Source organism: Rhipicephalus microplus, chromosome 3 (genome assembly GCF_043290135.1).
Source record: "Rhipicephalus microplus isolate Deutch F79 chromosome 3, USDA_Rmic, whole genome shotgun sequence".
Taxonomy (NCBI): domain Eukaryota; kingdom Metazoa; phylum Arthropoda; class Arachnida; order Ixodida; family Ixodidae; genus Rhipicephalus; species Rhipicephalus microplus.
In genome coordinates, this window is record NC_134702.1 from 82,962,817 (window position 1) to 82,986,778 (window position 23,962).

At 44.6% G+C, this 23,962-nt stretch overlaps 1 protein-coding gene across 1 annotated transcript in view; it reads left to right on the forward strand.

Moving 5' to 3' along the window:
• Argl (Argininosuccinate lyase) overlaps positions 1–23,962 on the forward strand; it is a 39,803-nt gene that overhangs the window by 7,384 nt on the left and 8,457 nt on the right. Inside the window, exons 5-15 of the mRNA XM_075889895.1 lie at positions 5,667–5,726; positions 6,323–6,420; positions 7,897–7,974; positions 11,732–11,809; positions 15,930–15,982; positions 16,242–16,304; positions 16,397–16,511; positions 17,824–17,908; positions 20,925–20,984; positions 21,622–21,705; positions 21,769–21,849. Of these exons, the coding sequence (XP_075746010.1) occupies positions 5,667–5,726; positions 6,323–6,420; positions 7,897–7,974; positions 11,732–11,809; positions 15,930–15,982; positions 16,242–16,304; positions 16,397–16,511; positions 17,824–17,908; positions 20,925–20,984; positions 21,622–21,705; positions 21,769–21,849 (855 nt within the window). The remainder of the gene's footprint in view (positions 1–5,666; positions 5,727–6,322; positions 6,421–7,896; positions 7,975–11,731; positions 11,810–15,929; positions 15,983–16,241; positions 16,305–16,396; positions 16,512–17,823; positions 17,909–20,924; positions 20,985–21,621; positions 21,706–21,768; positions 21,850–23,962) is intronic.

Consider the following 23,962-nt stretch of genomic DNA (forward strand, 5'->3'; position numbering starts at 1 on the left):
GCGAGACCTTTACCTCGTATATTGAGGATATTCTGGACCTCTGCCGTCGTATCGATTCCCTCATGTCTGACACAGACAAAATACGGCACACAATGAAAGGTATCGAGGACGACGCCTTCCACATGCTCGTTGCAAAAAACCCGCAAACCGTCGCCCAGCTTATTCAACACTGTCAGAGTTTCGACGAGCTGCGGAGAGAGTGCATTTCTACTCGACGTCTAAACCTCGACACGAGCTCTACATCTGCGTTAACCATTGGCGCTGTTTCATTATAACAAAGCACCTTAATGCAGCAAATTCAGCAGTACGTCCGAGAAGAAGTGGCGCGCCAATTGTCTCTTGTGCCGCACGTTCCGGCCAGTGCGCACACACTGACCCCAACGCTCCGCAAGACAATCGAAGAGCAAGCATTTGATGCCCTGTCTCCTGCATACCATCCTTCGCCTATCTCTGCCCCTCTCACTTGAGCTGAGGCCGCCAGACGATCGCCGCCGTCGCTACCAAACGCCACGGATCTTGCTAGACAGCCCCGTCCCATCTACGCAGCAAGTCCCCCTGTCCGTCCCCACCCACCTCCTGTTCGCCACCCCGCACTACCATCAAATAACCCTTGGCGCACTCCAGACAACAGGCCGATTTGCTACTTCTGCCATCTTCCCGGTCATGTAGCACGCTACTGCCGCCGTCAGGATTGTAACCCAACTGCTGGTGAGGCGACTTACGGCTATCGTCCAGAGCCGCCACAGTCGTCTTCTTTCTCCCCCACGTCGGAATAATCGCCGCGGCTTCGACAGGGATTTCTCCCATGCTTCCACGATCAGCCCCCACCAAAACGGAAAACTGACCATCGCAGTTCCCGAGGCAAGAGCTGCGCATATATCGAAACTTTGAAGGCCTCCGTTTCTACCTGCTAATGAAATAACTGTGCATATTGATGGTGTACCGGTGCAAGCGCTCGTTGATACTGGTGCTGCTGTGTCTGTGCTAAGTGGTGAATTGTGCCGCAAGTTGAAGAAGCTTACACTGCCACTTTCCGATGTCTCTCTCCGCACGGCCACTGCGCATCACATCCAACCTTTTGCGGCGTGCACAGCTCGACTGGTCATCCAAAATATTTTGTATGTAGTCGAATTCGTTGTGTTTCCCCCATGTTCGCATGATATCATCTTAGGCTGGGACTTCCTCTGCGCTCATCATGCCATCGTTCACTGTGCGCGTGCCGAACTAGAGTTGTCGACGATGTCTGAACTGCTCCTATGTGAAGCGCCGACGTCTGAAGAACCTTCTTTCAAGCCGCTATCTTCCTGTGTCACCGTGGCCGCGGACACTCACATCCTTCCTATATCCTGTGTTCTTGTGCCACTCTTCTGCGACGACGCGCCCTCTGTCACCGCCCTCTTTTACCCCTCCGACGCCTTTGGCTCTCGCAAAAGCTTCCTTCTCCCGTTCGCAGTTGTCACCGTAGAAAACTCCCGTGGCTCCATTTATATAACGAACTCGCTTCCTTCCCCAGCCATATTATTCCGTGGCAAAGTCCTCGGTCACCTTGAGGAAATCGATTCTGTTTCGTCCAGTCACCTACCTGATGACTTGTCATCATCTCACTTAAACACCATTACCTTTGATACCACCCCTCCTTCATCTCCGGAGGTTTTTTCCCCATCCATTGACCCTAAACTTCCCGTTGCTCAGCACACCCAACTCCTGGCTTTACTCGATCGCTTCAAGATGTCATTTGACCACAGCCAACCTTTTTGGGGTCGCACGTCTACCATCGTTCACAAAATCGAAACCGGTAGCCATGCACCTTTGCGCCAGCACCCATATCGAGTTTCTCACGCTGAACGCCGTGCCATTGATGATCAGGGGAACGATATGCTTCGACGTGGTGTGATAAAACCTTCAAACAGCCCTTGGGCCTCTACGGTGGTACTGGTGAAAAAAAAAAAGGACGGTGACATCAGATTTTGCGTTGACTACAGGCGTCTTAACAAGATCACCAGAAAAGATGTTTATCCGCTGCCCAGAATCGATGACGCCCTCGATTGCCTGCAAGGAGCAGAGTTCTTTTCTTCTTTAGATTTTCGATCCGGCTACTGGCAGGTCCCTATGAATGAAGCTGACCGCTCCAAGACTGCGTTTGTAACGCCTGACGGATTGTACGAGTTTAACGTCATGCCATTTGGCCTCTGTAATACGCTTGCCACCTTCGAGCGTCTCAAGGACAACATCTTTAGAGGCTTTAAATGGAACACATGCCTGTGCTATTTGGATGACGTCGTCGTTTTTTCGAAGGACTTCGACTCCCACCTCAGCCGTCTAGCAAGCGTCCTGACTTGTCTTTCGAACGCTGGACTGCAGCTGAATTTGAAAAAATGCCACTTCGCTGCCCGCCAGCTTACCATCTTAGGGCATGTTGTTAGCAAGCATGGTGTCTGTCCTGATCCAGCCAAGCTTCGCGCTGTCGCCGACTTTCCCAGGTCGGCTACACTAAAAGAACTCCGCAGCTTAATTCATCGGGCTCTGCTCATATTTTCGCCGTCTTGTGCGCAATTTCGCCACCATAACGCACCCCTGACGCAGCTACTTGCCGACAACCAAGACCTCTCGGCGTGTCCCCAGCATGCGATGAAGCATTCGCGTCTTTACGCCATCTTCTGACATCACCACCTATCCTACGCCACTTTGATCCAGACGCTCCAACCGAAATCCATACGGACGCTAGTGGAGTTGGCCTCGGCGCTATTCTTGCTCAGCGTAAATCTGGCTTCGATGAGTGTGTTGTGTCCTACGCTAGTCGCACCCTCACTAAAGCGGAAAAGAACTATTCAGTCACCGAGAAAGAATGCCTTGCCATTGTTTGGGCAATCACGAAATTCCGACCTTACGTATATGGCCGCCCATTTGACGTCGTGACTGATCACCACGCATTGTGATGGTTGTCGTCATTAAAAGACCCATCTGGTCGCCTAGCTCGCCGGGCACTACGTCTCCAAGATTACGATATTCGTGTAATTTTTCGGTCAGGCCGCACGCATTTGGACGCCGACGCTCTTGCTCGCTCGCCACTTCCCCACGATTATGTTGCAGCGTCTGTTTCCAGCTGCGAATGTTCTTCACTTGAACAGGCCGACATGTCCGCTGAGCAACACCAGGATCCATGGATAGCGTCTCTCTTAGAGTACCTGTCTCAGACGTCTCCACGTACCGACAACCGCTTACTTCGATGAACTGCTCGCCATTTTACCATCCGTGGCGGTCTCCTGTACCGGCGAAACTACCTATCTGATGGCCGCAAATGGTTGCTGGTAATACCTCGCCACCTACGTTCTGACGTCTGTGCCTCCTTCCACGCGGATCCGCAGGTGTAGTGAAGACGTATGATCGCCTACGAATTCGATATTACTGGCGCGGAATGTACCGCTTTTTTAGGCAGTACGTCCGTTCATGTTCCTTGTGCCAACGCCGGAAGAGCTCCCCTCGCACATCTACAAGGCCACTCCAGCCACTGCCTTGCCCTTCTCGGCCTTTCGGCCACATCGGAATCGACTTGTACGGTCCCCTACCATACACACCAAATCGAAACCGCTGGGTCATCGTCGCCGTGGACCACCTTACGCGCTACGCCGAAACTTCCACGCTTCCCGAGGCCACTGCGCGTGAAGTCGGCCTGTTCATTCTGCACAACCTCGTCCTTCGGCATGATGCGCCCCGTGAGCTTCTCAGTGACCGTGGGCGTTCTTTCTTGTCGGAAGCTGTAGAAGCCCTCCTACGCGAATGCTACATCGTGCACCGAACAACGACCGCATACCACCCCCAAACCAACGTGATGACCAAGCGATTTATTTGCACGCTGGGTGACATGCTCTCCATGTATGTTTCTGATAACCATACGAACTGTGACCGCGTACTGCCATTCGTTACTTACGCTTACAATATCACAATTCAATCGACAACTGAATTTTCCCCATTCTTCCTTCTTTATGGTCGGGAACCTTCATCGTTCTTGGACACTATCCTTCTGTACCGCCCAGACCCTTCAGAATCGACGACTTTGGCCGAAGCCGCCACATATGCTGAAGAATGTCGGCAGCTCTCACGTGCGCTTACTACGCACGATCAGGCTCACCAGAAGGAGTCCCATGACCAACGCTCATCTCCATCGTCATACGCGCCTGGAACAATCGTGTGGCTCCGCGTGCCATCGTCTGCCCCAGGCCTTTGATCAAAGTTCACACCCAAGTATGACGGTCCGTACAGGATCTTGCACCAGACATCACCAGTCAACTACATGGTTGAACCTATTCAGCCACCTACAGATCAACGGCGCCGCGGGCGTGAAACTGTGCACGTCGACCGTCTAAAACTTCACTACGACCCACCAGTCGTGCCTGTGCCATAGGCCGCCAGGATGGCTCCTTTTGCATCGGGGAGTCAATGTAGTGACAAAAATTCGGCCTTGCTAGAGACGACGAAGACGTTTGTTGTGGCAGAGGCTCGTGCTGCTGCAGCTGCTGCTAAAACCGCTGGCTGCTGTCTCGCTGCTATTCGGCCCATTAAACGGTTGCATCACCCCAGCGTGGCGTCTAACAGTATTCTTACATTATATATATATATATATATATATATATATATATATATATATATATATATATATATATATATATATATATATATATATATATATATATATATATATATACATATATATATATATATATATATATATATATATATATATATATATATATATATATATATATATATATATATATATATATATATATATATATATATATATATATATATATATATATATACATACACCAGCTGACAGTTTTCTAAGTGCGGGATCTCCTTCTGTGCTACCAATGGTTTGGCAATGAACGAATGAATGAATCCACACATCGCCTACGACACGTGGTCGTAGGCGATGTGCCGCAGGCAACATAGTCTATATATAAACCTGCTGCCGTTAAATTAAAAAAGGAAAAAAAGAGTTATGATAAAATAAGAACCCTCGGAGGTTCGTGATACTGCATATGAGTTCGCATACCGATGCAATAAGGGACACTCGATACAATCCAATGGTCGTGGTTTCAGCCTCTCAATTACCATGCAGCTGCGAAATGCAGGCATACAATAATTTTGGCTACGCTGCAGTGTCGTCGTTTTCTTTCAAGTGATTGTGTCTTTCTCATCAATTTTCGGTTGATATAGCCTGCTATGGTACATAGAAAGGCCTGTTGAAGAGCAAATAAACTCATTTGTACGCGTCTGAGGTCGTCTGCATTTTAGGTGTCCCTGTCTTCGTTTATGTCTCGCTGCATTTGCCCGTGAATTGACAAACCAGCTGCCATCAATCTCCCCGGCTTTACCGTCGAACATTGGAGGCGAGGAATGCATATGTATATTTACACTAAAAATTTGAATAATAAAGGTACCTCTCTGCTCATTTCACCTCCTTGGCTTAAGGCTCGAGAACTCGCTACGATGTCTCAAGAGCAGAAACTCAGAAGTACGCTGCTAAATTTATAACCGGCAGTTTTACCGAAATAGAAGAAAAACAAGTACACATGTGTCCACCTATACAGCAAATGCTTATCGACGTCCAGATTGGGAAAAAGCTCATTCTCTCGGCGGACTTTTTTTTTCTCTCTTCGCAGGAAATCGTCGGTCATGAGGTCGGCGGCAAGCTGCACACTGGTCGGAGCCGGAACGATCAGGTATTAGTGAGAGCGATGTGTGTGTGGGAGGGGGGGGGGGTCAGAAAAAGACCGTACTAAATCGCACTGACACCCAGAATAGTTCCAAAGTCTTATTCGTGGTAGCTTTGAAATAGATAGTAAAGAACAATGGCATATGTCCTCGTTTTGCCCGTAGTCTAATGTAATGTCATGCAATCTCTTAGCTAAAACAAGAAACTTCGTTAGCAAACTTATACGGCGTTCTGACGAAAATGCGAAGCTGTCGCACGTAGACGCTCGGTGATTCAGTATCACACACCAAGAAATCGAACACACTTAGAACTCAGCCACATATGTATTTGTTAAAAGCTCGGTGTATGAATAAGTTCCAACAAGCAAGACGACCTCGAAACACAAAATCAAACAGCCAAATATGTTAGCATTTCTTTACGAGAACCAATCCGCGAACATGCGAGCGTGTTAGTGATACATTAGGATGCGTCAATCTCACTCAAAAGAGGAAAGTGGTGACCTCCAAACGCACATATACACTTTGCTGTGCCTTACATCTGAATAAATGCTTGCGACGCACAGACTTGTGTGGGCTCGCTGAATAGTTCCCGGCGTCGCTGCAGGTTGCCACGGACCTAAGGTTGTGGATACGCAAAGCCACTGCCACCCTGATTGATCATATAAGGCACTTCGTCGCAATTGCCTGCACAAGAGCAGAGAGGTAAGACGCGGTTAGAATGAATCCTTCGTGGGCGTACAATTGAGCACTAAAAGATAAGCTCACAAAAAAGCGTGCGAAAAAGTGTCCAAGATCTGGAGTAGGATAGCACCGCCGCAACTGGAAGAGACAGTATAAACGAACAAAACTGTTCCAGTACTGACCATTCGAGTTACTTTTATTGCACTGGTGGCCAAATGATCCGTTCAGAGGTTAACAGGTTAACAGACAGACAGAGAACTCGAAAATCTGGAACTGTCTGCGCCTGTCCAAACCTTTCGCTGCGCTGTTGTTCCCGCCGCTTTATAGCCATTACCTATAGAGCCCAGAAAAATGCGCAGTCAAACGTCTCTATACACAACGAAGCTTCTACGTCGAAGTGACCTGTATAACGAAGGGTTCGTAGTGTTCCGGCTTTATAAACGCGCACGTTGCGATGCTGTATACCCTCGCACCGAAGTTATCTCCATTGACGAAACATGGTGAAAGTCAGCCATTTTGAATAAAAAAAGGCTGACTGCATAACTACGTGGTTAGCATATTGTTCGCAACGTTTTACTTTGATGCTCCTTCTAGTTCATTAGACATTTCAAGAATTAGACATGTAATACAGTATACGACACTGTGGTGTCCGAATATTGTAGCACAGACCGAAATTCAAAAAAAAAAGCCAGACTTCGTGGCAATACAGCAATATTGTTTTTTTGTTAATTAGATGAATAACCACAAATAAGAAGTTGATTATCACCGATAGATAAAAAAAAGATTATTGGTGGGGGTTCAACTTGATCTTCCGCTTCAACTATACATGCTTGAGGCTATCGCGTAATATGATCAACCTTCAGGTGGGGTTCGGTGCGTTTTACTTGGAACGTGCTGTATTTGCGAAGTAGAACGTGAGCAAGTTTTGCTGTGACGTTCTATGTGCGCGTTAATCTGATGCTTATGAGTTTTCCGTCAGGCGGCTTGCAAATATGAAGAATGCTGCTTGAAACGTGTGGATCTTACAGGGTTAGTTTCTCGCCGAAGCCTTTTGTATTCTTTCCTACTCTGTTTCTTACTTTATAAATGAATTATCTAGCCCCCTTATTATTTTTTTTTGCTAAAGAAACCGAACAATGATGTAATTACCAAGAAAAAAAAGCATCTTTCAGTTTATTGATGGATTAAAACTGCTTTTACCAATTATGTATCGTTTTTATTCGCTATATGATTGGCCTGCTTATCGTTTTCCTTCAGAAAAAAAAAGCTAGCTGCTTGCACAATATCGTTTGTTTCAACGTTGTTACATTGCTGCTTCACTGAACGCACGAAAAAAAGAAATTGCAGCGCGCTCTGATAGCACAAATATGTACTATCCACCTGATAACGGAAGGGAAGATAAGTGTCAACGTGTTTGTTTGCCTTTTACGCCAGACATAAAACTTTGCACGCTTATTTAGAGGTACACAACTTGTCTTTGTATCGGGTGCCTTTCAGAGATATCGACGTTCTCATGCCCGGATATACGCACCTACAAAAAGCTCAGCCCATTCGCTTCGCCCATTGGATGCTGAGGTAGGTGGAACAATTGCTTGTCTGCTTCATGTACGAAAAAATTATTTATTTATTTATTTATTTATTTATTTACTCATTTATTTATTCAAAATACCCATAAGGGCCAGGGTATTACGCAGTAAGTGGGTACATTCGAAAAATAATTGGAAAAAAGAAACTCGAATAAAAATACACAAAACATAAAAATTAAACTAAGTATAGTGGAGGCTCTTTAACACGAACCCATGCTCGATACTGAAATACAGTCCTTATATTCAATGATCGTTATAAGCACGTATTCGTTAAATGCGCTGACGTAGGCTAGAAACATTTAAAAGGATACTAAATAGAAAAATGAGTTTTCTCGTGTTAATAAATTACTGTTTCACGACACCAAGAACTACGCTCTTGCTGCGAAAAGACGCAATAAGTATATACTCGAGAAAACGCAGATGAAAAAAAAAATGAATTGTGAGTGGCACGCCATCTTAATGTTTCCACGCCAGTCGCAATGACGTGATATATTTTGATGGCTTCTACAAAGGCATACGTGTACGTAGTTCGTGATCAGTAAAACAAAACTCCACGAAGTGAATGGTGAAAAGTGGGTATTGTAATGGTGAGTAACCACGCGTTAACCGAGCGTTGCTCCATATAATGTAAATTAGGTGACATAAAGCGACATAAAGAGTCGACGACAAAGCTAGGTTTTGCGTCGATAATGTCTACGTTGAAGTCGTCGATCAGTATAAAGGGTTCGCACTTGTGGGTATATTACATTGTTTCGCCACAATTATGATTGTTGTTCGCCTATTCTAAACCCCTCTCTTTATTCATCGTCATGTCGGCGGTATCCACCGGTATGCGGGAATGTCCCCCAAGTGATTTACAATTAATATTTACCCAGAAACAGCGATAACATAAATTGGTAATTTTATCGCGATTGTATACGATGAAGTCACCGACTGGTATAAAGGGTTAGTGCTTCTAGGCGTTTTATATTGTTCACTCCCAATTATGATTTATATTAGCTTATTGTTGAACCTTTTTTGTTCGTATGTGTGTGTGTCACCTCCACAAATCCCCCGTGACAGACAAGGAGGCTCAGTCCTAGGGTGCTTCGCCTCTAAAATGAAGTACATTTTCCTCTGAGGGAGCCACAGACATAACACGCCAAGTTTCAGGAAAGTTTATTGAGCTGCAGTGTGTACAAAATACGGAAAACCACTTTGAGATCCGTGACGCCACCATATCGGAAGTTAAAAAGCGAAACTTCTGATATGGATTTTCTACTCTAATCATAAACCCGGTGAAATTCACAATAACGAAGTTTTAGGAGAATATATAGTTCGTCAGTCTAAACTGATTCATTGCTTTACTTTAGTGTCCCTTCAAATAAGGAAGTGCCGCGGAGTCGTTCTTTTTCAGACCTAGACAAGTTAAGGAAAGTGTGCACACTCGTGAACTCAATAGAGGACCATGTGACTTCCCGTGCATTGATACGACCTTTTAATGCCGTATACGGACTGCATTCGGCAAACTGGCCACCGTGACACAGGTCGCGGGACCATGCTAATTGTTTCAAAAGCGGAGCAGATCGAGCAACCTGATGCTATACATTACCAGGAATTTAGATTCACTGCATACCTAAGCGAAACAATTCTTGTATAAAAAGTATGCGAGTCGGGGCTCACGTGGAACTCTGAGATAGAAGACGAAAAAAAAAAGCAATTCGGGCAGCATGTGCAAATACCCCTTCAGGTAATTTCTTGGGGTGCTCAAATTTTGCGTCGTTACCCACATGTGAAGCTTGGCTGTAGCCTCACTTGATTCGACATGATGTACTGCCGAGAGCAATTAGGAGTGAAATCGCGAGCGCATGGCAAACGCACTACCTCAAGCCCGACGTGGGACGAATCACGGTGACCGCTCACGCAGAAAGCGGGAATAAAGGTTGTTGAAAAGTGCGCCACGGTTCCGCGAACTGTTTGCACTCCCGCCTCGCCAATGTTCGTACGAAATAGCGGCAAAGTGCATGTCGCTTGCCAATGGCGAAGATATAGAAAAAAAAAAACGAGGCAGTCTGTGGCAGCCAGCTGTTTACAGCTCTGCCACAGACTGCCTCTTAATATGTTCCCCCACTCTTAATATAATATACCACTCTTAATATAAAATACCACTCTTAATATGTTCCCCCACTCGTTCGTATATATGCATGCGTCACACGCAAAATCAAGATGAAACAAAACAGTTATTGAAAAAAAAAACGGTACCACTCTTCGCTCCGCGTGAGCTCTGTACAAAAGGTCTTATTATATTATATCGAGACGTTATCTGCGTGCATGCGTTTCGCGGGTTAAAAAAAAAGCAGACGCGTCGTTGGAGTATATATAGTTCGCTGAAAAGCATTGTTTTTAACAGCGACATCCGCGCATCGCAAGAATTGTAGTTTGAGGCTGTTTGCAATGCTCTCAATCTCATGTTCCCACCCATATTTACCCCGCTATGGTATAGTCTATAGTGGCTAAGGTACTCGGCTGCTGACGCGCAGGTCGCGGGTTCGAATCCCGGCTGCGGCGGCTGCATTTCCTATGGAGGCGGAAGTGTTGTAGGCCCGTGTGCTCAGATTGGGGGCACGTTAAGGAACCCCAGGTGTTCGAAATATCCGGAGCCCTCCTCTACGGCGTCTCTCATATTCCTATGGTGGTTTTGGGACGTTAAACCCCACATATCAATAAACATCCCACCAATATTTTTCATGGTATTGCAGCGACAATGCCGATATGTATTTCCCATTGTGTAAGTTCCTATTTTTGGCATATTTATACCTCCCCCCTCACCACCGCTCTGCAGCGCGCCTCGAATTGTATTGTTCATGTTATTTTGCTCCCGAAGCTGAAAACACCTTAAATAATATCCCTTGAATTAACATTCGTCAGTGAAATAAAACAAAGAAGACTATGGTGCTCTTGTGGGATCATTCACAGAAATGTTCTTCGATAATTGTAATGAACGGCTGTACAAGATCTTCGTCAGTTTTCCTCGTGCATGTAAAGAAGCCAAAATGTGGTCACTTACTCTGTTTTCGAACTTGTGGGCAGCGTTCTAAGTGATGGAGTCTCAGACCTGTAGCACGCAAGGCCACTATTATTGTCGTCCTTTACCTTGGCAGCGACTCCGGACAAATAGAAACGTCCACCTTCAGTGAGCAATGAAGTTTAACTCTAATATGTAGGAACTGCACTCACGTTATAGTAGAGTGAAACTTTGGGCTAGTTGGTTTTGCATAATGAAGTACGTTCCTCTCAAATACAAATCTCGTACTATGTATAATTGGCCCCCCCTGCGCTTTACTTTTTTATATGTTCAATACTATCCGCACTACATGTGTAATTACGAAATGAACATTTCGTAAGCATCGCACGTTTATATCTCTTTTGTGAAGGTTTATGTTATATGAGTGAGCTGTACAATACGTTATAACATCGGAAAAGAACGTATATAAGCAGTAAACTGCATGCATATTAGGGATATGAATTTTCATACTTTCAAACTTCAGTTTATCGTACGCCATTATAATTTTTTTTAACATTTCGTCTTGATGTGAAAGCAGGTGTGCCGGTTATAAACAGTGTAGTCACCTGCGCACTGAAATGTTGATACCCCCCCCCCCCCTTTTTTTTTGCTATATATCTCTGTCACCGCTTGCTTGAACGTGCCTGAGCGTGCAATTTTATCCGCGGAAAGTAAATGGATCATGTGCGCACTTTCCTTGCAGCTACGCCTGGTTTCTCCGGCAGGACGCGGAACGGTTCCTCGATCTCTCGCGCAGATTGAACACGTGTCCTCTGGGAAGGTAAGGCGAACCAAGCGCGCAACACAGTCCTGTGCGTTTCGTGCCTCCCTGTAGGGTGCTTTATACATGTTGTCGATGGCACGACGTCTTAGAAATGCGATGATTTCCATATAAGGCCGCTAGCTTCTTGAAGCTCAGGTGTGGCATCAATCGTGCAGCGATGCGGATGCCTATAGAGAGTGCAGAGCTAAGTTTTCGCTTTTACGTGCAAATATATAAGATGCGTCTTCATACTCTTTTGAAGGAGTGAATATTTCTGCAACTGCTTCCTTAGGGCGGTGACGGCCGGCCGGCAATTATGCGAAATGCGTCGTCGTCGTCGTCGTCGTCGTCGTCGTCGTCGTCGTCGTCATCATCATCATCATCATCATCATCATCATCATCATAATCATTATCATCATCATCATCATCAACCTGGAGGGCAAAGGTTACAAGTACCACCAATCAATCCACTCTTGTGCTTTCTCCCGCGAAATGCGTGGTGGGTATCAAATGCAAATTAAACGCAGAGTATAGTCCCGGTGACGCGCAATTCCCAACCGGGGAAAAAAAAATCGCGTGTTGATGGAACTACATTAAGAGGTCTGAGGTGCGGCCTCACCAGTAACCACCGCCGGGAACGCACTCCCTCACCAGAGAAGGATTGGCCACCCTGGTGCAGTATCTGGCCACTACCTCCCACATGGATACGCCAAATAACTCACGGCCCTCAGTTCTCAGCAGCTGCGAAGCAACTGACTACGGCGGCGCTCAGATCTGCAACGCAGCAGAGGGTGCTAAGAATCTCTGGACTATAGGCCGCCATTGGAACCTGAACTTGGCAACATTTAACGCTAGAACGTTATCTAGTGAGGGAAGTCTAGCTGTACTATTCGAAGAGCTAGATGGTGTTAAATGGGATATAATAGGGCTCAGTGAGGTTAGGAGGACAAATGAGGCCTATATGGTGCTACAGAATGGGCACGTCCTTTGCTATCGGGGCTTGGCAGACAGAAGAGAACTGGGAGTGGGGTTCCTAATTCACAGAAACATAGCTGGCAACATAGAGGAATATTATAGCATTAATGAAAGCGTGGTGGGTATTGTAATTAAACTGAATAAAAGATACAAGATGAAGGTAGTACAGGCTTACGCGCCTACATCCAGCCATGATGACGCTTCAGTTGAAAGCTTCTATGAAGACGTGGAATCGGCAATGAGTAAGGTAAAAACACAGTATACTATAGTGATGGGCGACTTTAATGCAAAGGTAGGGAAGAAGCAGGCTGGAGACCAGGCAGTAGGAGATTATGGCATCGGCACTAAAAACGCCAGAGGAGAGCTACTAGTAGAATTCGCCGAACGCAATAATTTGCGGATTTTGAATACTTTCTACCGAAAACGAGAAAACCGCAAGTGGACATGGAGGAGCCCTAATGGCGAAAATAAGAACGAAATAGACTTTATAATGACCGCACACCCAGGAATCGTGCATGATATGGAAGTGGTTGGCAAGGTACGATGCAGTGACCATAGAATGGTACGGTCTCGAATTCGCCTAGACTTGACGAAGGAACGACAGAAACTGATACGCAAGAAGCCAATCAATGATCTAGCACTGAGAGGGAAAGTACAGGAATTCAGAGTGTCGCTGCAGAACAGGTACTCGGCTCTTAGTGAGGAAACCAACCTTAGCGTAGATACAATGAATGATAATCTGACGAGTATCATTACGGAGTGTGCAGTGGAAGTTGGAGGCAGGGTAGTTAGACAGGACACTGGTAAGCTTTCCCAGGAAACGAAGAACCTCATTAAGAAGCGTCAAACCATGAAAGTGTCAAGTACAACAGACGAAATAGAACTGGCAGAGCTTTCGAAGTTGATTAATAGACGTAAAGTATGCGATGTAAGAAGGTATAACATGGAGAGAATTGAACACGCTCTGAAAAACGGAGGAAGCTTCAAAGCAGTGAAGAGGAAACTTGGGATAGGCAAAAGTAGGATGTATGCACTAAGGGACAAAGAAGGCAAAATAACTACCAATATGGATAGGATAGTTGAAATAGCGGAGGAGTTTTACCGAGATCTGTACAGTAGCCGAGACAACCACGACCTTAATACTTTAAGAACTAGCAGTAACCCAGACGACACCCCACCAGTAATGATAGAAGTTAGAAAAGCTTTGGAGAGCATGCAAAGAGGCAAAGCTGCTGGTGAGGATCAGGTAACATCAGATCTGCTGAAAGATGGAGGACAGATTGTGTTAGAAAAACTAGCCACCCTGTTTACGAGGTGTCTCCTGACGGGAAGGGTACCAGAGTCTTGGAAGAACGCTAACATCATCTTAATACATAAGAAAGGAGATGACAAGGACTTGAAGAATTACAGGCCGATCAGCTTGCTCTCTGTAGTGTACAAGTTATTTACAAAGGTAATTGCTAACAGAGTAAAGAAAACACTAGAATTCAATCAACCAAAGGAACAAGCAGGATTTCGAACAGGCTACTCAACAATTGACCACATTCATACTATCAATCAGGTAATAGAGAAATGCTCAGAGTATAACCAACCACTATACATAGCCTTCATAGATTACGAGAAGGCGTTTGATTCAGTAGAAATATCAGCCGTCACGCAGACACTGCGGAATCAGGGCGTAGATGAAGTATATATAAACATTCTGGAAGAAATCTACAGGGGATCAACTGCTACCATAGTGCTTCATAAGGAAAGCAACAGAATACCAATCAAGAAGGGTGTAAGGCATGGGGACACAATCTCCCCAATGCTATTTACTGCGTGCTTACAGGAGGTTTTCAGAAGCCTAGAATGGGAACAGTTAGGGATAAGAGTTAATGGAGAATACCTTAGTAACCTGCGTTTCGCCGATGACATTGCATTGCTGAGTAACTCAGGGGACGAATTACAACTCATGATTACGGCATTACACAGGGAGAGCAGAAAGGCGGGTCTTAAAATTAATCTGCAGAAAACGAAAGTAATGTACAACAACCTCGGAAAGGAACAGCGCTTCGACATAGGTAATAGTGCACTTGAAGTTGTAAAAGACTATGTCTACTTAGGGCAGGTAATAACCGCGGAGCCGAACCACGAGATTGAAGTAACTAGAAGAATAAGAATGGGGTGGAGCACATTCGGCAAGCACTCTCAAATTATGACAGGTAGATTGCCATTATCCCTTAAGAGGAAGGTATATAACAGCTGTATCTTGCCGGTACTTAGCTATGGAGCAGAAACCTGGAGACTGACAAAGAGGGTTCAGCTTAAATTGAGGACGACGCAGCGAGCAATGGAAAGAAAAATGGTAGGTGTAACCTTGAGAGACAAGAATAGAGCGGAGTGGATTAGGGGACAAACGGGGGTTAAGGATATCACAGTTGAAATAAAGAAGAGGAAATGGACATGGGCCAGGCATGTAGCGCGTAGACAGGATAACCGCTGGTCATTAAGAGTAATTAACTGGATTCCCAGAGAAGGAAAGCGGGTTAGGGGGAGACAGAAGGTTAGGTGGGCAGATGAAATTAAGAAGTTTGCGGGTATAAATTGGCAGCAGGAAGCACAGGACCGGGTTAACTGGCGGAACATGGGAGAGGCCTTTGTCCTGCAGTGGACGTAGTCAGGCTGATGATGATGATGATGATAGTCCCACTCCTGCATTAGTCGTGAAGCGTAGTATTATAAGTATTATGGCGTTAACGTTAACTCAATTGTAGCTTATAGACAAGTCGACAACTTATACGCACCGCTATCTTGAAGCCAGTGATCAATTATTCTTGTTTCTGGTATCGCAGTACGCCAGCTTCGTGCATGCCATGGCGCTCTTTGAAACTTGTGTATGCGGTTGCATCAGTATGGAATGTGACACCGCATTATGTGGCAATGCAGCCTTCGTGCACGAGTGTGGCAGTGACAATTGAGTTCAAAACTGAATGAATAATCATTATAAACTGAATGATACGTAGCAATATACATGATCTTCACGCGTTTAATTTTCTTTTTTTTCACCACATGCTGCTCTTTAATGGAAGGCTTCTTATGGCACGGTTTTACATTCTCCATATACCCCGCTCCCAGCATGCGCACACACCTTTAACGACGATACTTCCTCTATACATTGCAGTGGTGCACTTGCTGGTAATCTTTTCCCGATCGACAAGGAAAGAATGGCGTCCGGTAAGTTTCTGATGAGTTTTCTCACTTGGCATTCGTGAGTAAGAAAGCCTCGTCCCGACAGTAACCTGCTTCCTGCCCTGGTGCAAATGTATTTTTGTTTTCAAATAAATTACGCTCCATCACCCCTTATGTAATCATAACCTCCAGACATTGAAGGCGAAAACGAATGAGATTGAATGCGTGACTGCCTTAAAACGGCCAACTCCACTTGTGCACAGACAAATCACGTCTGAAAAAAAAAATGATTTCACTCTCGCAGACCTCCTCTTCGACGGTGTCATTCAGAATAGCATCACCGCAGTCAGTGACAGAGACTTTGTCGGTGAGTGTGCGTTATGAGTTCGCTGTATAGTCAGCAACAGCTCACTGGTTTCTATAGCGTTCAGGGCGAGAACTTCATGTTGCTGTGTGCAGCCGAGTTCCTGTTCGCCTGCTCGCTGACCGCGGTTCACCTCAGCAAGTGGGCCGAAGACTTGATTCTCTACTCTTCAGCCGAGTTTGGATACGTTACTCTCGACGACGCTTACAGGTAAACGCCGCGTACGTTCGAAAATATTCTGTACCCCTGTACTATGTCATATTTGCACGCACAACGGCGAAATTACATAAAGGAACAATATAGTTCAGGTTAGATTTGTAACCAAATTGCTTGAAGTTGTGAACTCTGAGCGTTTCATCATTTTCCCTAATGACACTTTTCACTTTATAAACACTGAAAAAAAAAGCATAGGAAAGACACAGAAAATAGTATATGTATTGAGGAAACCACCACACTCACACAATATCGAAGCATCTTTAAAGCATATGCACACGGATAACAGCCATACGGTTGCGCGTTGCTCGCGTTTCCAGCTTAGAACTATGTTGTAATCTTATTACATTTTAATATACGCTGTATCTCATATTTGCACGTTATGGTGGCGCCATGTGCCCGACATGTTACGTCATGCATTTGGTCTGCTTTCGAGCAAGAAATCTTCGAAAAACTTGCGAGTTTTCTTTCGTTTTTTTGTTTTTAATGAAACGTTATTCTATTTCGAGAAAAATACCAGCAAATAGTGACGTCATAGCCATTAACTTGAAAGTAGCGTCGCTGCCATTCTTGGAGTTTTAATTTCCGACTGCACAGAGCCTGCTTTTAAGGTAAGAATGTTGTGTTGAAGTGCTGAGCCGCAGGTCGCGGGATTGAATCCCGGCTGCGACGGCTGCATTTCCGATGGAGGCGGAAATGTTGTAGGCCCGTGTGCTCAGATTTGGGTGCACGTTAAAGAACCCCAGATGGTCGAAATTTCCGGAGCCCTCCACTATGGCGTCTCTCATAATGGTGGTTTTGGGACGTTAAACCCCACATATCAATGTTGCCTTGATTTTAGAATGTAATTTACTAACACAGCCTCATTAGTCCTGTTAAAATGAAACCAGACTAACAAAACTGCAAATTAAGCTAAATTAAGGGAATTAATTTTTGTGAATAGCGCAAATCACACAGGACAGGCGCTGAAACTGTAGATTATGCGCTTATGTAAATATGGCTTCATAAATATATAACGTAAGCTGTTAAGCTTGAAGCTTTGAGAATCATTATAATTACTGCAATCAGATCAGTGTAATGTATCATTTGGTTGATCACTCAATAGCTAAGAAGCCCAAGGTACACGTTCCTGTTCAGAAAAACACGCATGTACTACATGAAGATGTTCGCCGTTCGGGACTGCAAACGAGAAACATTCGTTTACATCTGGAGCATTTCAAATAGTAAATATGAGCAGCTGTACCTTCATTATATTCCCTTCTCCGAAATTGATCTGCTTTTAATTTTTTTTCCCGTTTCTATAATAAAGCACGGGAAGCAGTCTGATGCCACAGAAGAAGAATCCAGATGGACTGGAGCTCATACGCGGCAAAACCGGCAGGATTTCCGGACACGTAGGATTTATTCATCTCCATTTTTTAGTATTATTATTTTCCTCTTCTCGAACACGTGGCTCCGCCGAGTCACTCCTACTTAATTTTGTAACGCAATGACAGTGACACTAATTGCTGAGTGAATTCAAATTGTCTCTAGTAGAAGTCGTCCCGAGCAACTTCTATTATTTTTGTGAGTACTTGCCTCGTGTATGACTCCCTATAAAGAAACAATCGAACTTTTTTTTCAAGATTGTTATATTCTCTTTGAAGAAGCGTGAGAATCAAGAGAGAGTTAAAGCGTGTTTTTAAAGAGAGTCATTTTTAAAGAGAGTCAGTGAAGTAAGGACTCACCGAAAAGAGTAGCCTATATACTCTTTGTTTTCTCTTTTTTGTTTTTAAGTACACTGCCCGCACTGGACAATGTCGTAAGGGGTCGCGAATGTTAACTAAATGATGGCTGCCTGTTGACTGGTGTTAGCCACCGGCTGACTTAATAACCAACACCATTGGAACTATCGCATTGTCATAATTTAATACTAGTCCACTGATTATATTGCATACTTTTTTATAACAGTGCATTCTTCTGACGCACTTCCTGTTGCGAGGAGTTTGGAAAAAAGCACATTTCAACAAAAATATAAAAAAAAACGAGGACGCTTCAAATATACGTATTGAGTCACGAAGACGGTACCCACGATAGAACTATATATTAACACAACGCAAAGCCAGTCGTGTGGAAATTTGTGTTTTTTCTAACATTTTGCGGGTCTTTCACGTAGCACAACTATAACTATGACGCAGTAGACGACCAGAGATAGCATCCTATGTGTGCCTTTATATGCGCAACAGACATTGGGTAATACTTTCACCACTTGCCAACTAAAATAATTATCCACGCAGGGAATGGTGATGAGCGGGGCGAAGCGCTGCATGGAGGGTTTCATCGCTAAACCGTGAACTATCCGTGAATATCGCCCACTGCGTCATCAAAAACGTGACAAACACTGTTTATATTTATACATAAAATTTTATTATTCGTAAGTCGTAGCTATACGTCGCTTCCGTTCCCCCTTTATTATAACGGCTTTATCCTTGGCGAAGTGGTGGATCGGTAATGGGGCGCATTGGGATGTTTGCAAGGACGAAGTAGTGGGCAGTTCGCAAAGGTGGAACTATATAGGCGGTCGCGGTGATACATACATACATACATACATACATACATACATACATACATACATACATACATACATACATACATACATACATACATACATACATACATACATACATACATACGTACGTACGTACATACATACATACATACATACATACATACATACATACATACATACATACATACATACATACATACATACATACATACATACATACATACATACATACATACATACATGGGATGGACAGACCCACGCATTTAGGAGCTTCGCCCCTAAAATGACAACAGCTATCCCAACAAACGGTTTTGTGCCACAGAAGTCAGTGCAGCCTACCGAAAAAAAGAACATAATCCTAAACGCGCATGTGCCTCAGAAAATGGGTAAGTCCCACTGCACGCAACTTCCACTACAAAAGGGGATAACAAATGCTGACGCAACAAATGGCATGTGCTTGGCATTGTCATTCCACGTGCTACTTTGAAGTTAGAAAAAGGGGGTAGCCATTCTATCACCTCAAAGCTTAACAAAGAGTGTTCCATAAAGAGCATTGATACAACGCATCTGAAAGACTTGAAAACAACGAAGGGTGTTAGCCTGACGAAGGGAACACAGTGAACAAGTTTTCCCCTTTAAAGGGGTCGTGAAACGCTCGCTCCAAAGCGACAATGCGAAGCCACCGGCGTCCACACGCACTAACTAGATGACGTCATCATAAGTAATGTTTCGCCTATCGAGGAACGCGGAACTCTTCGGTGCTTGCGAGTGCGTGCAACCGGGACACCCATCAGCGTCTTTGCCATACGCGATTGGCACTACCTTGAACTCTGACGTCATATTAAGGCCGTTTCACATGACACAAAAAGTAGCAATTTACAGGCTGCGAATTCGCTCGCAGCGAATAAAAGGGCAGTTCGCTCCCGCCGCAGCGGTCCGCGGCGAGCTTCCAACATCGCAGCGGCGGGAGCGATTTTTTGTCGGGACCCGTCGAAACAGGGCTGGTCCGGCCAAGCCGCCAAAAGAGAGTCGACGTGTTTGTTTTGGTAACGGCCGATGCTGTGCATTTTAAAAGGAATTCAGACTGGAAAGTGTTCCTAAATGACGAAACAAGCAAGCCCTTCGTTACCGTTCACGGTATAACTTCATGATATCATAATGCACATATTATTACATTACATTCGTGTCTGTCACAATGAGCGGTGTCAAAAACTCACCGCTCCAGTACCAGAGCGAAAATCGCGGATCGTTCGCAGTCCACGTGAAACGAAACTGCCATTAGCGACGGTTGCGGACAGAGCGATTGGAGCGAACGGAATGTTTTTTTTTTTTTTTTCGCTGCAATCGCGGCATGTGAAACAGCCTTTAAGCAGCTTCTTGTGGGACACGGATCACGTTGGGCAGACGTCGATGAGCGCCTCTTCCGCGCGCTCAATATGCCATATGTAGTTCCGCGTTCCTCGATATAGGCAAAGCGTCTATGCAGGTCCACTCGGGCTGATGATGTAGTTAGCGCAGGTGGCTGCCGATGGTGTGGCATTGTCGTTGTAAAGCGACCGTTTCACAACCCTTTTAAGGGTGTATGCGTGTCTAAAACTAACACCCGACTACAAGAGTGTTTCAACAAACCGGAAAAAAAGCCTTATTTTAGAGTTATATACACGCGAAGCACCCTTACGTGTGCAAACCAGTTTACTGTAAATGCCGCCATCTTCGCTGATTCATGGACGTCCGTGAAGTCGAGCTGGTTGCATTTTTCTTTTGAATCAGTGTGCTACAATCGCACTACATAAAAGGGTGTTACAGCGAACGGCAGAGGGAAAGGTATACAAATAGAGTTTTTGTTCTGATTTGTTTCGTAGCTCGTCGGTTTCCTAATGGTTCTCAAAGGCCTACCAAGCACCTACAACAAGGACATTCAGGTACTTCTAACTCATTGTGTTACTGCGTGTCAATTATGTCAAGACGTCTTCGCCAGTTTGCGGCATCTAAGCGTCTACTCATGGTGCGACTAATAACAAGAACTATAATGTCCCAACAACGTAATCACTAACAAGTTCACGTGTACATACGCAAGTGTGTGTTTGCATATGTACATATTCTTTCGATGAAGTAAGTTGTCATCCCCCAGAGTTAGTGCACGCTGACAAAATCGACACTTCGCGGCTTACTTTATCGCAAATCTCACCACACCCAATCATATTGCCGTCATTAAGACGCACGGTTTTGGCATAATTCTAAGACGATTGTGTGCATGATGAATCAGTATCCAATATATCGCGGTCTTTTCGGCATTGGTTGCGAGCGTCAATAAACAGTGTACGCTAATATAGTAAAGCATCTCCTCGTATTTTTTTTTATTATTGACATACTGCAGGCCCAAGTAAGGGCCCACGCAGGAGGGGCATGGGAAATACAAAGTGTAGTAATTTTATAATATAATAATTTTAATAACTCGTAGAAAACGTGAAGGACACGTGCTTTTTTGTAGTTGGAGTTTGTAAGTCTACGTGTCCAACGTAATTTTCGTTTTACCTTCTCTGATTTCGTGCCTTTCAGGAGGACAAAGAAGCCGTTTTCGACACCTATGATACCCTGGCCGCATCATTGGAAGTGACCACCGGTAACATGGAGACATTGAAGGTATAGAGTAACCGAAGTCTTCATTGGTTACAGACATGTTGACTATGTTTCCTCTCTTTCAAGGTATGCAAAGCTGCCTGTGAATCTGCTCTAAGCCCGGATATGCTGGCAACAGATGTCGCTTACTACCTTGTGCGGAAAGGGGTAAGACATGCTGATAAGTGTGTTTAGAAAAAAGTTTTTAACGATTTCGAGTACATCGTACTCAGCTATAGGAAAGCAATGAACCGTCTGAGCGAAAAAAACAAAAAAACACGTTGATAGGTAATTTTTACGCGTTATAAAACAAGTTGTCTTTTGCGTGGAAAAAATGATCAATGATTTGGAGTAGTTGGCACTTAATAGTGGGAGAGCAGAAAGCCGTCCCAGTTACAATCTGATTGTTTTTTACCGTCTCGCGAAGAAGAAGAGGCTTTGTACCTCAACATGAACGTTTTCAACTTTGCCACACTGCTATAGTGAACTATAGAACCAACATCCTATAGTCGGTAACAACCTAAGAATAAATATAAGCTCCGCCCACGAGGCCACATTACTCTTAGTTTCCACGCCTCCGTGCTACAAAAAAAAATGTAGTGCCTAAACAATGGCAATAATTTTGACGGATACAACCGTTATCCGGCAACACTCTACTGATAATGGAATAAGAGAAACCGAAGCTCGATATAAAAATGGTAAAGGCATGCAGTTTAGGGTCAGCTTAGAAATATATGTCTTGTTTAAAGCGCATCGCCCACCGCACTAATCTCGGAGTCCACGAAGAAGTAATGTACAGACGAGTCCACTGTAAAAAGGAACACCTGCGAGAGCAGCATGTTTAGAGTTCGCTACCTTATGGAATCATAGCGGCTTAGATATGCATAAGGCCACTGGTGGTTAAAATTTCCTACTTCTCTTGACAGACTATTCACTTGCATGAAGATTGTTTCTTAATCCACTTGCTCTTAGAGGGCCGGGAATATTGATGGTGTGCATTCGAGTGTTCCCTTTAACAGTGGACCATACTGTACATCTCTCGAAAGCGAAGTTTCTGTGCGGGACATATTGTGCACCGAAACAAACGACACATTTAACGTAGCTTTACATAAAGGAATTGTTCTTTTGCGGCTCCGCAAAATGAAACAGTTGTATTAATCGCATTTTACAAGCTCATTTCAATTTTTTTTTCGTTTTACGAAACTTCTTTTACCAAATTTCTTTGCTGTCTGCTGTAATTATGGCAACAATGACTCGAAGAGAAGAATGGCGAAGTGATCTGAGGCTGACTTTGTGGTGCCGTAGATACAGAATGCGTGTCTCGCGTCGCCGTGCCGGTCATCGTGTTTGAGGGAACGCCGGTTTTTTTTATATGCCGCATTGTTTCCACGAAATAAAAGCCCATTACGCACATTGCGTACAACGGAAGGTCGTTGCATACGTTTTCGTTATCGTTACACTCATGCCATGGCGATGTAGGCGACGAAAGTGACGGCAACCAAAGACAGTACATGATTTTTTTTCTTGCTTCGACCACTTACACTGGTGTTCTCATGACCCGTCAGCGCTCTTGGCCTTTTCAAACTTTTTTTCAAGGCGACCCAGTTTTGATTGAGCAGGTGCCACTGCCTTCTATTCACGTGTCTCTGCAAATGCGTTATGCAAGAGAATATCCTCTTTCCTGCGAATGCCAGTGAATTGCCTGCCAGACATTGCTTCCACAGGGGAGTGCAATGCATCATTCATGTCTAATTTTACTCTACTTTAATGTAAACAAATTAACATTATGTAATACATGCGCGCAATATAGGCGTAATGCAAAAATAAGTGCAAGTTACACAAATGTAAAATTTTTAATCTTATGTTGTTAAGTGTGTTACAGAACTTTAAAAAAACGAAATCATTTTTTTTCGCTAAATAATACTTCTACCGGCATCGCTTCAATAACGATTTTGATCGATGCAATTGATCGTAATTGATCACAATCGCTCCATTGATAACGATTGATGCAAAGATACCAACACAGTTTAGAATAACGTTCGCAGGCGTTGCGGGTGCCACATCAGTTTTAAAATAGCGTTTGCCCCCCCCCCCCCTTTTTTTTCCCCCAATGAAAAATCTAGGGACTTTAGCCTTCCCGCAAATCCAAGTGCACGAATACACATAGCTTCGACACTAGCGCTTTGCGGGCCTTGTGGGCCGCACACACCGCACGCTCTTTCGAATTTTCGGCGGGTGGACCGCAAGCACCAAGGGCGGCTCGCGTTATGTAAGGGCTTGC